At 43.3% G+C, this 16451-nt stretch overlaps 1 protein-coding gene across 4 annotated transcripts in view; it reads left to right on the plus strand.

The window, feature by feature from the left end:
- LOC137379411 (anoctamin-4-like) overlaps positions 1-16451 on the plus strand; it is a 238897-nt gene that overhangs the window by 128890 nt on the left and 93556 nt on the right. For all 4 annotated transcript variants that reach the window (XM_068050181.1, XM_068050182.1, XM_068050184.1 and 1 more), the window contains exon 6: positions 1950-2108. In XM_068050181.1, the coding sequence (XP_067906282.1) occupies positions 1950-2108 (159 nt within the window). The remainder of the gene's footprint in view (positions 1-1949; positions 2109-16451) is intronic.

Genomic DNA, 16451 nt, shown 5'->3' on the forward strand with positions numbered 1-16451 from the left:
CCTTCATCATTGGGCCAAAATCCTGGAACTCTCTCCCTAACACCACTGTGGGAGTACTTGCACCACATTGACTGCAGTGGTTTAAGGCAGCGGCTCACCACATTCGAGGGAAATTGGAGATGGGCAATAAATGCTGGCCTTGCCAGCGATGCTTGCATCTCGGGAATGACTGTTTAACAACAAAACGAGTCTCGTGTTGGACTAGAGTTGGAGAAAGGAGCTCAAGTACTGGGACATGGATAAAGTAAGCTAAAAGAGATCTAGGTGATTGTTCTAAACCTCACTTAACTAAACTAGACCAGAAACACATTGTACCTTTAGATAACCTAATGCATTCATAAAATCTTGATGCAAATGAAATTGACCAGTTTTTCGGATTCTCCATTAAATTCACAGGTCTCACTGAGTCAGTAAGTATGTTTGAAAATGAGGTGGGATTTTTCCATTTGTTGCCACCCACTGTAAATCCAGATATTTATCTGGATGTTGTGCCATAAAACCTATTACAAGTCTGGAATGTAATAGGAGGTATTTGCTGATCACGCTATTTTGGGAACTTAATGCAGCAATGCTGCTGTTGAATTAAAGATAGAGTAGTCACCGTTAAATATGACCTGGGGACCCAGATTAGACACTGGCTGCTTGGTTCGGGGACCTGGGCTGGAATCCAGTTTTGATGGGATGTGGATGTGCTTGGCCCTTTGACAGAGTTCTTTGTGAAATGGGTATGGCTGGTCCACTCCAGTCCCAAGTAGCTTAGGGGCTTTACACAAGAGCCCCAATTTGGTCTTAATTGATTGCTTCACTCCGGCCGGTTAAGGATAGCTGGTGTGGGGTAATGTGAAAAATTGCCATACTGATTCAGTAAGGGTGCACCTGAGGGTTGTCTTGAGGTACGATGCTGGGGCAGAGAAGAGGGCTTGGTGCTAATGCTGAGATGCAAAGTGTTCACTTTTTTTTTTCCCCCACCCCCTGCCCTACAGCATGAACATGTCTCTCCTTCATGAGCATAAGAAATGTAAAGGGGGAAAAAAAAAAAGCACAAGCTTTTTAACGCTGTTACTAAACAATTTCATCTCCTGTTGGTGTGATAAGAGTATCAGTGTGCACTGTTTCAGAAGCTCAGTGCAGTCTGTCATTTGCTGCAGTATTGTATAGTGAAGAGAAGTCTGCAGCTATAAATACTTACTGCAGATATCTGAACAGACTCGCTATGGGGGGGAGGAGGAGGCGAGATTTCCTCCTTCCTCCTCCTCTTTTTCTCTCTCTCCCCCTGATTTGTTTTACCAAATAGCAAATCTGTGTCCTCTCTACCAACCCACCCTAGTGGAAACACTTTCTCCCTATATACTGTCAAAACCCTTTTATAATTTTAAATGCCTTCATTAAATCCCCAGGGTTTTAATAAACTAGAAATAAAATCAAACAGGAAGGGTGTAAATTTAATACTAATAAGGATGTGAAGGCCTTGGAGAGGATGCAGAGGAGATTGACTGACCGACCGACTGAAAGAAGTTGTACTGGGGGAAATGAGAGACTTTGGTTCTGTGGAGAAACTGTGGTGAAACTTAGAGTAGAGATGGTTAAGGAGAGATGTTAAAGAGAGTAAATAGGGAGAAAATGTCAACTGGCAGGTAACCAGAGGACACTGATTTTAACCTAATTGGCACAAGAACCAGAGGGGGAGACGAGAAAATGTTTTATGCAGTGAGTTATAATCTGGAATGTGCTGCATGAAAGGGCAATGGAAGCAGATTCAGTAATCAATTTCCAAAGGGAATTGGATAAATACTTGGAAAAGGAAACATTTGCAGGACAATGGGGGAAAAGAGCAGGAATGGGACTAATTAGAAAGCTCTTTCCAAATCCTAGCACAGGTACAATGGGTTGAATTGCCTCTTCCTGTGCTGTAAGACACCATGTGGACATTTGCTTTTGTTTCTCCGTAGGCAACTGCAATTGGAAATAAAGGAAATGGTCTGTTCTTCAGGGATGGAAAGTGCCGGATTGATTACATCCTTGTTTACAGAAAATCTAATACACAAGCAGAAAAACGGGAGGTGTTTGAAAGAAACTTGAGAGCTGAAGGATTGAACATTGAAAAAGAGGTAGGGCTGATTTACCATTTTATATATTTTTTAAAATGGCTTGGTTATTGGTTTACAAACCGTTTGCTTTAGCAGAGCTAGCAACTTCACAAATCCCTAGGAGGATCCTGACCCCGATCTTGGATATACTTTGAGTACTGCAGGTTGAATGGTGGAACACTGCAATTATATAATGTCATCTGTGGGGGTTTTTTTTTTTTTTGACCAATTGTGAGACTTGGAAGGTATTGCATCAGTGGGTTATACTTCGGCATGGTTACAGCACAGAAGGAGGCCATTCAGCCCGTCTTTTTAGGGTTGGCTCTCCAAAAGAGCAATTTACCTAGTGCCTACCTTACCTTCTCCCCATAACCCTGCACATTCTTCCTTTTCAGTGAACAATCCAATTCCTCTTGAATGCTTTGAACAGGTCTCCACCACATGCTCGGGCAACACTTTCCAGATCCTAACCACTCGCTGTGTGAAAAAGCTTGTCCTCATCTCCATTGCTTCTTTTGCCAATTACCTTAAATCTGTGCCCCCTCATTCTCGATCCTTCCACCAATGGGAACAGTTTCTCCCTAATATACTCTGTCCAGGCCCTCATGATTTGGAATACCTCTATTAAATCTCCTCCTCCTCAAACTTTCTCTTCGAGGGAAACAGTCCCAACTTCTCCAATCTACCTACATAACTGAATTTCCTCATCACTGGAACCATTTTCATGAATCTTTTCTGCACTGTCTAACGCTTCACATCTTTCCTAAAGAGTGGCACCAAGAACTGAACACAATGTTGCAGTTAAGGCTAAACAAGTGTCTTATACAAGTAATATAAACTTTATACCCCCTATTAATGAAGCCTAGGATGCAGTATGCTTTATTAACTGTGCTCTCAACCTGTTCTTCCACCTTCAATGTTTTATGCACATATATACCCAGGTCCCTCTGCTCCTAGAGTCAGAGAGATACAGCACTGAAACAGGCCCTTCGGCCATCAGAGTCTGTGCCGACCATCAACCACCCATTTATACTAATCCTACATTAATCCCATATTCCCTACCACATCCCCACAATTCTCCTACCACCTATCTACACTAGGGGCAATTTACAATTACCAATATACCTGTCAACCTGCAAGTCTTTGGCTTTGGGAGGAAACCGGAGCATCCAGCGGAAACCCACACGGTCACAAATTCCGCACAGGCAGTACCCAGAACCGAACCCGGGTCACTGGAGCTGTGGTGCTAACCACTGTGCCGCCCCTCCTGCAGCCTTTTAGAATTGTACCCTTTATTTTATATTGTCTCTGCATTCTTTCTACTGAAATGAATCACTTCAAACTTCTCTGTTAAATTTCATCTGCCACTTGCCTGCCCTTTCCACTAACCTATGTCCTTTTTGAAGCTCTGTACTATCTTCACAGTTCACAAAGCTTCCAAGTTTTGTATCATCTACAAATTTTGAAATTATGCCCTGTACACCAAGCTTTAGATCATTAATAATTATCAGGTAAGAGCAAGGGTCTCAACACTGACCCCTGGGGAACTCCACTATAAACCTTCCTCCAGTCTGAAAAACATCCATTAGCCACTATTTCCTGTCGCTGTCAATTTCATATCCATGTTGCTAAGAACAAAACAGCACAGGAACAGGCCATTCGGCTCTCCAAGCCTGCGCCGATCTTGATGCCTGCCTACTGTTCCTTTTTATTCCATGAGCTATTACATTGTTCACAAGTCTATATTTAGAAATGATAGGTTATCGGGATGAGTACAATTTGAAGCTGCTCCACCATTAACATGGGAACTGAAGGAGGCCATTCATCTCAAGCCTATTCTGTCAGTCAGATCATGGCTGATCTGTATCTCAGCCCCATCTATCAGCCTTGGTTCTATAATCCTTAATACTCTTGTCTAACAGAAATCTACCGATCTGTTTGGAAATTTTCAATTGACCCCTGGCCTCAGTAGCTTTTTGAGGGGCAGGGGTTCCATATTTCCACTACCCTTTTGTATGAAGTGCTTCCTGACATCACCCCTGAATGGCCTAGCTCTAATTTTAATATTTTATTTATAGATGCAGCACTGAAACAGGCCCTTTGGCCCACCGAGTCTGTGCCGACCATCAACCACCCATTTATACTAATCCTACACTAATTCCATATTCCTACCACATCCCCACCTGTCCCTATATTTCCCTACCACCTACCTATACTATGGGCAATTTATAAAGGTCAATTAACCTGTCAACCCCCTTAAATGCAAGGAAAATCAGTTCTTTAACTCGCTCGTGCCTTTCTCTTTAAAACTTTTTAACGGGAGCTTCAAGGGACATGAGGGTAATGCAGGAAAGTGGCATTGAGGTAGATGATCAGCCATGATCTAATTGAATGGTGGAGCAGGCTTGATGGGCTGAATGGCCTACCCCTGCTCCTACATTCCTTGATGAATGGATGAGGATACACACTCATGGGACTCATTGATTTATTTTAATGCACTGGGATTAGCTTTTAATGTATATTTTAATGAAGTTAGACTTGTGATTTGTAATTTATTCTGCATATGTAATTTTAATGAATGTACCAGAAATGAATTTCCATATGGACAATAAACTGAAATTGAATTAAATACCAGCAATGCTTTCTGTACTGCAATCTGCTCCATCTGCTGACTGGAGGCCGAATAATGGGGATGTATAGACAGATCAATGTTTTTGGTGCTTTGCTTGATTGTGATTTAACTGTTGAAGAAATATTTAGGCAGAATTTTCCCTGAGGAGATGAAATGACTGGAGCAGAGTCCACCATAGGATAGCTTGGAATTGATAGATCGAATGTTTTTGTTTTCCTCCTTCATTCCTTTTTTGCATGGTAAATGGTTCCATTGTAATTTATTTTTTTCATTCCATGGAATGCAGGCATCGCTGGCCAGGCCAACATTTATTGCCCCATGCCTAATTGCGCTTGAGGGTGGTGGTGAGCCACTGCCTTGAACCACTGCAGTCTTTGTGGAGGGGGTATGCCCACAGTGCTGTTAGGAAGGGAGTTCCAAGATTTTGATCCACAAGAACACAAACGCAAGAGGAGCAGCAGTAGACCATATGGCCCATCGAGCCTGCCCCGTCATTCAATACGATCATGGCTGATTCTAGGCTTCAATTCCATTTCCCCCGCCTGCTCCCCATATTCCTCGATTTCCCGGAGAGATCAAAATTATGTCTATCCCAGCTTTAAATGTATTCAACGATGGAGCATCCACAACCCTCCTGGGATAGAGAATTCCACCCTTTTGAGTGAAATAATTTCTCCTCCTCTCAGTCCTTATCCTGAGACTCTGTCCCCGTGTTTGAGATTCCTCGACCAGCAGAAACGATCTCTGTCTACCCTGTCCAGCCCCTTCAGAATCTTGTACGTTTCAATGAGATCGCCTCTCATTCTTCTAAACTCCAGAGAATATCGGCCCAATTTACTCAGTCTCTCATCATGGGTCAACCCCCTCATCCCAGGGACCCATTCAGCGAACCTTTGCTGTACCATCTCCAATGCAAGTATATCCTTTCTTAAATGTGAAGTTCACAACTGCACACACTACTCCAGATGTGGGCTCAACAAAACTCTGTACAATTGCAGCGAGACTTCTTTATTCCTGTACTCCAATCCCCTTGCTTTAAAGGCCAACATGCCATTTGCTTGCTGTACCTGCATGCTAACTTTGTGTTCCTTGTATAAGCACACCCCAGTCTCTTTGAACATCGACACTTACAAGTTTCCCATTTAAAAAAAAAAATAATAATTCTGCTTTTCTATTCTTACAACCAAAGTGAATAACTTCACACTTCCCCACATTATACTCCATCTGTCACCTTGCTGCCTACTCGCTTAACCTGTCTATCTCTTTACAGCTTACCTTTCTACCTACCTTTGTATCATCAGCAAAAATAGATATATTACTTTGTCTCCATCTAAGTCATTTAATATAGGTTTTAAATAGCTGAGGCCCCAGCACTGATCCTTGCAGCACTCCCACTATTCACTACCTGCCAACTTGAAAATGTCCCATTTATGCCTACTCTTTGCTTCCTGTCATTAACCAATCCTCTATCCATGCTAATGTATTACCCCCCCCAACTCCATGAGTCCTTATCTTACCTATTAACCTTTTTATGTGGCACCTTCTCAAATGCCTTTGGAAATCCAGGTATACTACATCTACTGATTCTCCTTTGTCTACCCTACTAGTTACATCCTCCAAAGGGACACATGTTTGTTTTAGCTCCTCACTTTTATATATAATGCTCTTACAATCAGTTTTTATTACTGGCTAGTTTACACTCCTATTTTCATTTTTATCAACATTTTGGTGGTTCTTTGGTTTCTAAAACAGTTTGTCCTCAGACCTGCTGCTTTTGTTAAACAACATTTAAGTCTCCTTTTTTTTTTTAAACCTATTACTATCCTTAACTTCCTGAGTGAGCCACGGATGGGTCTTTCGAGCTGTTTTTGTTTTTCAAAGGAATGTATTTGCGTTAAACATTTAGGTTTGCTTCTTTAAAGGTTTCCCACTGTTCATTTACTGCCATACCTTTTTTTAATCTATTTCCCAATTTACCTTAGCCGCCACTTCCCTCATACTTAAATAATTGGTTTTGTTTCAGTTTAGGATTCTTGTTTGTGATCGGAGTATGTCACTTTGACATTTCACATGGAATTCGCTGGTATTATGATCACTATTTCCCAGTGGATCTTTTTACTATGACATTACTAATAAACCCTGCTTCATTACACAATACCTGATCTAAGAGCTTTATCCCAAGTCAGTTCCACAACGTATTGCTCCAAGAAACTGTTCTGAAAACACTCTAATAAACTCATCTTCGAGACCACTCTTGCCAATTTCATTATCCTAGTCTATATGATTAAAGTCCCCCGCAATTATAACATTGCCTTTTACAGGCTCCAGTAGTTTGTTTAATGCTCTGTCCAACAGTATAACTACTGTTAAGGGGCCTTTAAACTACTCCAGCAGTGTTTTTTGATTCTTGCTATTCCTAATTTCCACCCGTACTGATTCTATGTCATGATCTTTTGAGGCCAGATCCTTTCTCACTAATGTCCTTACGTCATTTTTTATCAAGGTTACCCCTCCTTTTGCCATTCTGTCTGCCTTTCTGAAATATTGTGTACCCTGGAATAATTTCCCAACCTTGATTACCTTGTAACCATGTCTCTGTGGTGCAATTAGATCTAAATCATTTACCTCTATTTGTGCCACTAGTTCATCTATCTTATTGCAGATGCTTCATGCATTCTGATAAAGAACCCTTTAGTTTCAATTTTTTAACTTCTGTTCCCTGCAATGACACATTTATTTGCTGATGTACAATTTTTGTTAAACACTCTTAACCCTTCCTATTCCGTTCTGTTTGTCTGCTCTGCTGTTCTGATGCCTCGACCTTTCGCATTGGATTTCTAGACCTCCCTTCCCACTGCCCACCCCCCTTCACAACATCTATCCTTATCTGCTGGTGCACTTAGGTTTGTAGGCTCTGTCCCTTCCAGCCATACTCCTGATTTATCATTATCCTTCTTGCTATCTTGCTCTCCTTCCTTCTCCTGTCACTTTTAAATTGTCACATCTTCTCTCTCTTGACACTGTGCCCCCACCCTGGCCACTGTTTTTAGTTTATTGCCCGAGTTATACGACTCGCCTGAACCCTGGTCCCAGCACAGTTCAGGTGAAGACTGTCGCAATGGTACAGCTCCCACTTTCCCCAGTACTGGCCCCTTGAATCAAAATCCATTTCTCCCACACCAATTTTTCAGTCACACGTTTAACACACTCTCATCTTTACCCAACACCAATTTACTAGTGACTCAGGTAATAACGCAGAGAACCTTTTTTTTGAGGTTCTGATTTTTAATTTGGCCCCTAGTTGCTCATTCTTTCTACGTAGAACCTCTTTCCGATTTCCTTTCTGTATGGGTGGTAGGTCAGAAGATTGGACAGAATATTAAAAAAAAAAAAGCATAGATTCTTTAAAAGATTAAGGAAGGTAAAATTAGAGGACGAGAGAAAGCTAGCTAGAAATATAAAAGACAGATAGTAAGAGTTTCTATAGATTTTAAAAAAAGAAGTTAAGTGAGTGTTGGTCCTGTAGAAAGTGAGTCTGGGGAATTAATGCATAATAACTGACTTACCTGAGGACAGGAGTGGCTGTGGACCTGCTCTCCCTCTTGGCGTGCGCTGAGACGCAAAAAAAAAAACTTAGTGACCTCACTGGAAATCCGCAAGCTGATGGGGCGAGTAGCTGCTGTTAGTGCATTTAAATAGCTTCAAAAATAAGGGGAAAGTTTTTTTTGTTGAAAAAAGCCTCTGGTGATAAGTTTTTTTTAAAATTCAGTGTAACTTTTATTAAGGACTTTACCTTGTGGGTAGAACAAGGCTCCTAGTGTAATTTAGTATTTTTTAATGGCGTAACTAATTAATCTAAGGGGAAGTCATGACAGGAGAACTCAGCCCCGTGATATGCTCCTCCTGCGCTGTGTGGGAAATCAGGGACGCGTCTAGTGTCCCTGACGACCATGTGTGCAGGAAGTGTATCCATCTGCAGCTACTGGCTACCCACATTCGTGCTGGAGCTGCGGGTGGATTCACTGGAGCATCCACGATGCTGAGGACGTTGTGGATAGCACGTTTAGTGAGGTGGTCACACCGCAGGTAATGGCCGCACAGGCAGAAAAGGGATGGGTGAACACCAGATAGAGTAGTAGGCGCAGGCAGGTAGTGCAGGAGTCAACTGTGGCCATCCCCCCTCTCAAACAGATATACCACTTTGGATACTGTTGGGGGGGAGGGGGGGGGATGACCTCCCGGGGAAAGCAGTAACAGCCAAGTTTGTGGCACTATGGAGGGCTCTGCTGCACAGCAGGGGAGGAAAAGGGGTGGAAGAGCTATAGTGATGAGGGATTCTATTGTAAACGGTGCAGGTGGACATTTCTGTGGCCACAAACGAGGATCCAGGATGGTATATTGCCTCCCTGGTGCAAGGGTCAAGGATGTATCGGAGCAGTTGCAGGACATTGTGAAGTGGGAGGGTGAGCAGCCAGAGGTGGTGATACACATTGGTACCAACGACATAGGTAGAAAGAGGGGTGAGGTCCTGCAACAAGAATTTAGGGAGCTAGGTAGCAGATTAAAAAGCAGGACCTCTAGGGTTGTAATCTCTGGATTACTCCCTGTGCCACGTGCTAGCGAGTGTAGGAATAGGAGAATAGAGCAGATGAATGCGTGGCTGAGGAGATGATGCAGGAGGGAGGGCTTTAGTTTCCTGGATCACTGGGTCTGTTTCTGGCAAAGGTGGGACCTGTACAAGTTGGATGGGTTGCACCTGAACCGGAATGGGACCAACATCCTTGCTGGGAAGTCAGCTAGTGCTGTTTGGGGGGTGGTTTAAACTAATTTTGACAGGGGAATGGGATACAGAGTGAAGGTACAGTAGGGGGTGATGCACAGTCAAATATAGAAGAGAAACTGAGTCCGTCTGGAAGGCAGAGCAAATATAGATCTGTTAAGGCACAAGTGAAAAATGCAAGGCTGGATTGCATATACTTTAATGCAAGGAGTCTTACTAATAAGGCAGATGAATTGAGGGCATTGATTAGCACATGGGATTATGATGATATTGCTATCAGAGACATGGCTGAGGGAGGGGCAGGACTGGCCACTCAATATTCCAGGGTATAGAATCTTCAGGCGTGATAGGAGAGGGGATAAAAGAGGTGGTATTGTACTGTTGATCAAGGAGTCAATTACTGCAGTAAAGAGAGATGATATCTTCGGTTCCTCAAATGAGGCCATATGGGTAGAACTTGAGAACAAAAGGGGAGCAATCACTTGGCTGGGCATGTACTACAGGCCTCCAAACAGTCAGCGAGAGATAGAGGAACACATATGTAGGCAAATCTCGGGTGTAAAAATAATAGGGTATTAGTAGGGGATTTCAACTTTCCCAATATTAACTGGGATAGTCTTAGTGCAAAAGGCTTAAAGGGGGCAGAATTCTTAAAATGCATACAGGAGAGCTTTTTGAGCCAGTACGTGGAAAATCCTACAAGAGAAGGGGCAGTACTGGACCTAATCCTAGGGAATGAAGCTGGACAAGTGGTAGAAGTATTAGTGGGGGAGCATTTCAAGGATAGTGACCGTAACTCTAAGATTTAAGGTAGTTATGGAAAAGGACAAAGATGGGCCAGAAATAAAGGTACTGAATTGGGGGAAGGCTGATTTCAATTTGATAAAACAGGATCTGGCCAAAGTGGACTGGGAGCAGCTACTTGTAGGAAAGTCTACATCAGACCAGTGGGAGTCATTCAAAGAGGAAATAGCGAGAGTTCAGAGCCAACATGTACCCGTTAAGGGTAGGACTAACAGGCCCAGGGAACCCTAGATGTCAAGGGATATAGAGGATTGGATCAGGAAAAAGAGACTTCTGGCAGATTCGGAGCGCAGAAAACAGTGGAGGCATTAGAGGAGTATAGAAAGTGTGTGCGGGGGGGGGGGGGTACTTTTATTTTTTAAAAAAATGTAATTAGGAGAGCGAAGAGGTGACATGAAAAAAACATTGACGGTCAATGTAAAGGAAAATCCTAAGGCATTTTATAAGTATATTAAGGGCAAGAGGATAACCAGGGAACGAGTAGGGCCCATTAGGGACGAAAGTGGCAATCTGTGTGGAGCTGGAGGACATAGGTGAGGTTTTAAATGATTACCTTTCATCTGTTTTCACTGGAGAAGGACGGTGTAGGTGTAGGGATCAGGGAGGGGGATTGCGATATACTTGAACATGTTAACATTGACCGGGAGGAAGTATTAGATGCTTTAGCGGGCTTAAAAGTGGATAAATCCCCAGGCCCAGATGAGATATATCCCAGGTTGTTTGAGGCAAGGGAGGTGATAGGGGCACTGACACAAATTTTCAAATCCTCTCTGGCCACGGGAGAGGTGCCAAAGGACTGGAGGACAGCAAATGTGCTACCATTATTCAAGAAGGGTAGCAAGGATAGACCAGGTAATTACAGGCCAGTGAGTCTAACATCCGTGGTTGGGAAACTATTGGAAAAAATCTGAGGGACAGGATTAATCTCCACTTGGAGAGACAGGGAATAATCGGGGATAGTCAGCACTGCTTTGTCGGGGGAGATCGTGTCTAACTTGATTGAATGAATTTTTCGAGGAGGTGACCAGATGTGTAGATGAGGGTAAAGTAGTTGATGTAGTCTACATGGACTTCAGTAAGGCTTTTGATAAGGTCCCGCATGGGAGATTGGTTAAGAAGGTGAGAGCCAATGGGATCCAGGGCAATTTGGCAAATTGGATCCAAAATTGGCTTAGTGGCAGGTAACAGAGGGTAATGGTCGAGGGTTGTTTTTGCGAGTGGAAGCCTGTGATCAGTGGAGTACCACAGGGATCAGTGCTGGGACCCTTGCTGTTTCTAATGTACATTAATGATTTAGACGTGAAATATAGGAGGTATGATCAGTAAGTTCGCAGATGACATGAAAATTGGTGTCGTAAATAGTGAGGAGGAAAGCCTTAGATTACAGGATGATATAGATGGGCGGAGCAGTGGCAAATGGAATTTAATCCTGAGAAGTGTGAGGTGATGCATTTTGGGAGGACTAACAAGGCAAGGGAATATACAATGGATGGTAGGACCCTAGGAAGTACAGAAGGTCAGAGGGACCTTGATGTACTTGTCCATAGATCACTGAAGGCAGCAGCACAGGTAGATAAGGTGGTTAGGAAGGCATATGGGATACTTGCCTTTATTAGCTGAGGCATAGAATATAAGAGCAGGGAGGTTATGATGGGGCTGTGTAAAATGCTAGTTAGGCCACAGCTGGAGTACAGATGTGATTGCACTGGAGAGGGTGCAGAGGAGATTCACTAGGATGTTGCCTGGGCTGGAGCATTTCAGCTATGAAGAGAGACTGAAAAGGCTAGGGTTGCTTTACTTAGAGCAGAGAAGGTTGAGGGTGGACATGATTGAGGTATACAAAATTGAGAGGCATTGATAGGTTTGATAGGAAGAGACTTTTTCCCTTAGCGGAGGGGTCAATAACCAGGGGGCATAGATTTAATGTAAAGGGCAGGAGGTTTAAAGGGGATTTGAGGAAAACATTTTCACCCAGAGGGTGGTTAGAATCTGGAACACACTGCCTGAAGAGGTGGTAGAGGCAGGAACCCTCACAACATTTAAGAAGGAGTTAGATGAGCACTTGAAATACTATAGCATACAAGGCTATGGGCCAAGTGCTGGAAAATGGGATTAGAATGGTTAGGTGCTTGATGGCCGTCACAGACATGATGGGCCGAAGGGCCTGTTTATGTGCTGTATGACTCTCTAAGGAGATGGCAGATGAGTTGAACAGGTAGTTTGCATCGGTCTTCACTATAGAGGATACAAGTAACATCCCAGAATTAGCTGCAAGTCAGGAAATGGAAGGGAGGGAACAACTACAATCACCGAGGAACTGGTACTGAACACATTGTTGGAGCTGTGGGCTGACAACTCCCGGATCTTGAAGGACTTCATCCGAGGGTGTTGAAAGAAGTGGCTAGTGAGATAGTTGATGTGTTAGTTTTAATTTTCCAAAATTCCCTAGATTCAGGGAAGGTTCCGTTATACTGGAAAATAGCAAATGTAACTCCTTTTTATTCAAAAAGGGAGGGAGACAGAAAGCCAGAAACTGCAGGCCAGTTAACTTAACAAATATTAAAAGCTGCTATTGAAGACATTATAGCAGGGCATTTATTTAACAAAAAATAAAGGTAATCAGGCAGAGTCAACATGGTTTTGTGAAAGGGAAATCCTGTTTAACCAATTTATTGGAGTTCTTTGAAGAAGTAACATGTGCTGTGGATAAAGGGGAACCAGTGGATGGACTGTATTTAGATTTCCAGAAGGCATTTGAAAATAAAAGCTCATGGTGTAGGGGATAACATATTGGCATAGAAAGAAGATTGGCTAACTAACAGAAAACAGTAGGTATAAATGGGTCATTTTCTGGTTGGCAAGATGTAACTAATGGTGTGCCACAGGGATCTATGCTGGTGCCTCAGCTTTTTACAATTTGTATCAGTGACTTCGATGAAGGGACCAAAGGTATGGTTGCTAAATTTGTTGATGACACAAAGATAGGTAGGAAAGTAACTTGTGAAGAGGACATGAGGCTACAAAGGGATATAGATAGGTTAAGTGAGTGGGAAAAGACCTGGCAAATGGAGTATAATGTGGGAACAAAAACAAGAAATGCTGGAATCACTCAGCAGGTCTGGCAGCATCCGTGGAAAGAGAAGCAGAGTTAACGTTTCGGGTCAGTGACCCTTCTTCGTCACTGACCCGAAACGTTAACTCTGCTTCTCTTTCCACAGATGCTGCCAGGCCTGCTGAGTGATTCCAGCATTTCTTGTTTTTGTTTCAGATTTCCAGCATCTGCAGTATTTTGCTTTTATTATAATGTGGGAAGTTGCCCACTTTGGCAGGAAGAATAAAAAAGCATTATCTAAATGGTGAGAGATTGCAGAGCTCTGAGATGCAGAGCGATTTGGGTGTCCTAGTGTATGAATCGCAAAAGGTTAGTATGCAGGTACAGCACGTAATTAGGAAAGCTAATATAATGTTGTTTATTGTGAGGGGAATTGAATACAAAAGTAGGGAGGTTTTGCTTCAGTTATACAGGGTATTAGTGAGACCACATCTGGAGTACTGTGTACAGTATTGGTCTCCTTATTTAAGGAAGGATGTAAATGCATTGGAGGCAGTTCAGAGAAGGTTTACTAGACTAATACCTGGAATGGGTGGGCTGTCTTGTGAGGAAAGATTGGACAGGCGAGGCTTGTATCTGTTGGAATTTAGAGTAGGAGGCGACTTGATTGAAACATATGGTCCTGAGGGGTCTTGACAGGGTGGATGTGGAAAGGATGTTTCCTCTTGTGGGAGAATCTGGAACTAGGGGTCATTGTTTTAAAAATGAGTCACCCATTTAAGACAGATGAGAAATATTTTCTGAGGGTCATGAGTCGTTGGAACCCTCTTCCTCAAAAGGCCGTGGAAGCAAAGCCTTTGAATATGTTTAAGGCTGAGGTGGGCAGAATCCTGATGAGCAAGGGGGTGGAAGGTCCTCGGGGGTAGGTGGGAATGTGGAGTAAAGGCTAGCTGCTCGACCCGGACCTGACGACGTGTTGGGGTCAGGTCACGCTTCCGGGTCTGGCATTCGGGCTTGGGTCAGGCCGAGTCCGACACGCTCTATCAATCTCCGGTAAGTGGTTCCAATGTTAATGTAATTTCTGGACTAGGAAGGTGGTTTTGTCAGTTACTTTTTAAGCTTGTGTAGATCAGCAACAATGTGAAAAGCAGAAGGTAAGTTCACTGCTGGTTGGGTCAGGCGCGGGAAAAAAATGGAAGGACTTGGGCCAGGTCGGATGTGGTTCTGTCGGGCTTGGGGCGGGTTTCATTTGCAGACCCGAGCTGGCCTTTAATGTGGAGTAATCAGTTCAGCCGTGAACTTATTGAATGGCGGAACAGGCTCGAGGGGCTGAGTGGCCTACTCCTGCTCTTAATTTGTACAACATCGCCTGGAAAGAACTGTTCTCCGAAGATCCCAGTGACAGCCGTCTATATGCATTTGGGACACCAAACCAAAACAAAGGACATTGTTCCCATGTCTTTTTTTGAAATTCAAAAATGCGCAAGTAGTCAGCTTGTGTTTTGTCTTTTTTTTGTAACAGAGCTCTAAAGCAAAATTCCCTTTATTTTTCTGGTTAACTGCGTGAGGGGCTAAGGTTTTAACACAAGAACTTTAATATTTCAATCTGTGTTTGTGTTTTACTTCATTACTGGTTAAGACTTGTTTATAATCTGAGTTTTCTTTATTAAAGAAACCTGGTGTTTTATTCTGGGATAAAACTAGAGTCTGACTGTATCGGAAGTGGGAAAAATTTAAATATATGCTGTGACCGTGGAGAAGTGGAACTAGAATAAACAGTGCACTCCTCCTGCCTCAGTCGTAACATTTACCACTACATTCCTATTTACTGCCCCTGCTTGAATGGCTTCCTGTACCATGTTACCATGGTCAGTTCGCACATCCGTCCTGCAGCCCCTGCTCTCATCCATAAAAGTTGAAAGAACCTCAAACCTGTTGGACAATTGCAAGGGCTAAGGCTCCTCCACTTCTACCTTCACAATCCCATACCTGCTTCACTCGCAGTCACAGTCCTGTCCCTAACCACTGACCAAATCAAAGATCCTATCTTAGGTGGGTGTAACTGCCTTCTGGAACAAAGTGTGCAGGTAGCTTTCCCCCTCCCTGATGCATCGCAGTGTCTGTAACTTGGCCTCCAGCTCGTTGACTCAGCCGAAACTCATTGAGCCACAGATACTTACTGCAAGCATGTTGATATAGATCACACTGGCATCCACCAGCTCCTACATACTACAGTCACAATGTGTCACCTGCCTTGCCATCTTTATTATGTCTTTATAAACTAGCAGGCATCGCTAGCCAGGCCAGCATTTATTGCCCCATCACAAATTTGCCCTTGAAGGTTGTGGTGAGCTGCTTTCTTGAATCGCTGCAGTCCTTGGTGTAGGTACACCAACGGTACTGTTAAGGGAGTTCCAGAATTTTGACCCAGCAACAGCGAAGGAACGACAATCTAGTTCCGAGTCAGGATGGTGTGTGGTTTGGAGGGGAACTAGCAGGTGGTGGTCCCATGCATCTGCTCTTGTCCTTCTAGGTGGTAGAGGTTGCATGTTTGGAAGGTGCTGTCTAAGGAGCCTTGGTGCATTGCTGCAGTGTATCTTATAGATGGGTGTGTATTCCCACTACTAAGCTTTGCTGCTGAAAAACCTTACTAATTACCTGAGTCTCAGAAGATTCTTCCAATTAATGTTATGCTAACCCCAATTAAAATTCCTTTTAGTTTGGGTAAGAGGAAGAGAAAATGTTAACCAGCCAATGGCTTGTCTTCTATGCTGGAACATCACACGTCTGTTCCTCCTTTTTTTTTTTCCCCCCTCTGCATTGAATTCCCACGTGAACCAAATTCCCACCTCCACGCTCTGGCTCACTCTGCTAAAGTTGCCATTCTGTGCACCCCTCACTCCATTTCATTTGGAAACCTGACTGCTTTTATCGAGCCCTGAGTCACTAGCTAGCTGCTACAGTTATTGACACTTATTGAACCAACTACTTTCAGCTGATTGACAGGTAACTGCCATTGTCAGGCAGCTGTCTAACAAGGCAATTTAACTAACTTAAAGTTTGAAAGTTCTATATCAGAGCCTGACTATTAATTTA

This window comes from Heterodontus francisci, chromosome 18, assembly GCF_036365525.1.
Source record: "Heterodontus francisci isolate sHetFra1 chromosome 18, sHetFra1.hap1, whole genome shotgun sequence".
Lineage (NCBI taxonomy): Eukaryota > Metazoa > Chordata > Chondrichthyes > Heterodontiformes > Heterodontidae > Heterodontus > Heterodontus francisci.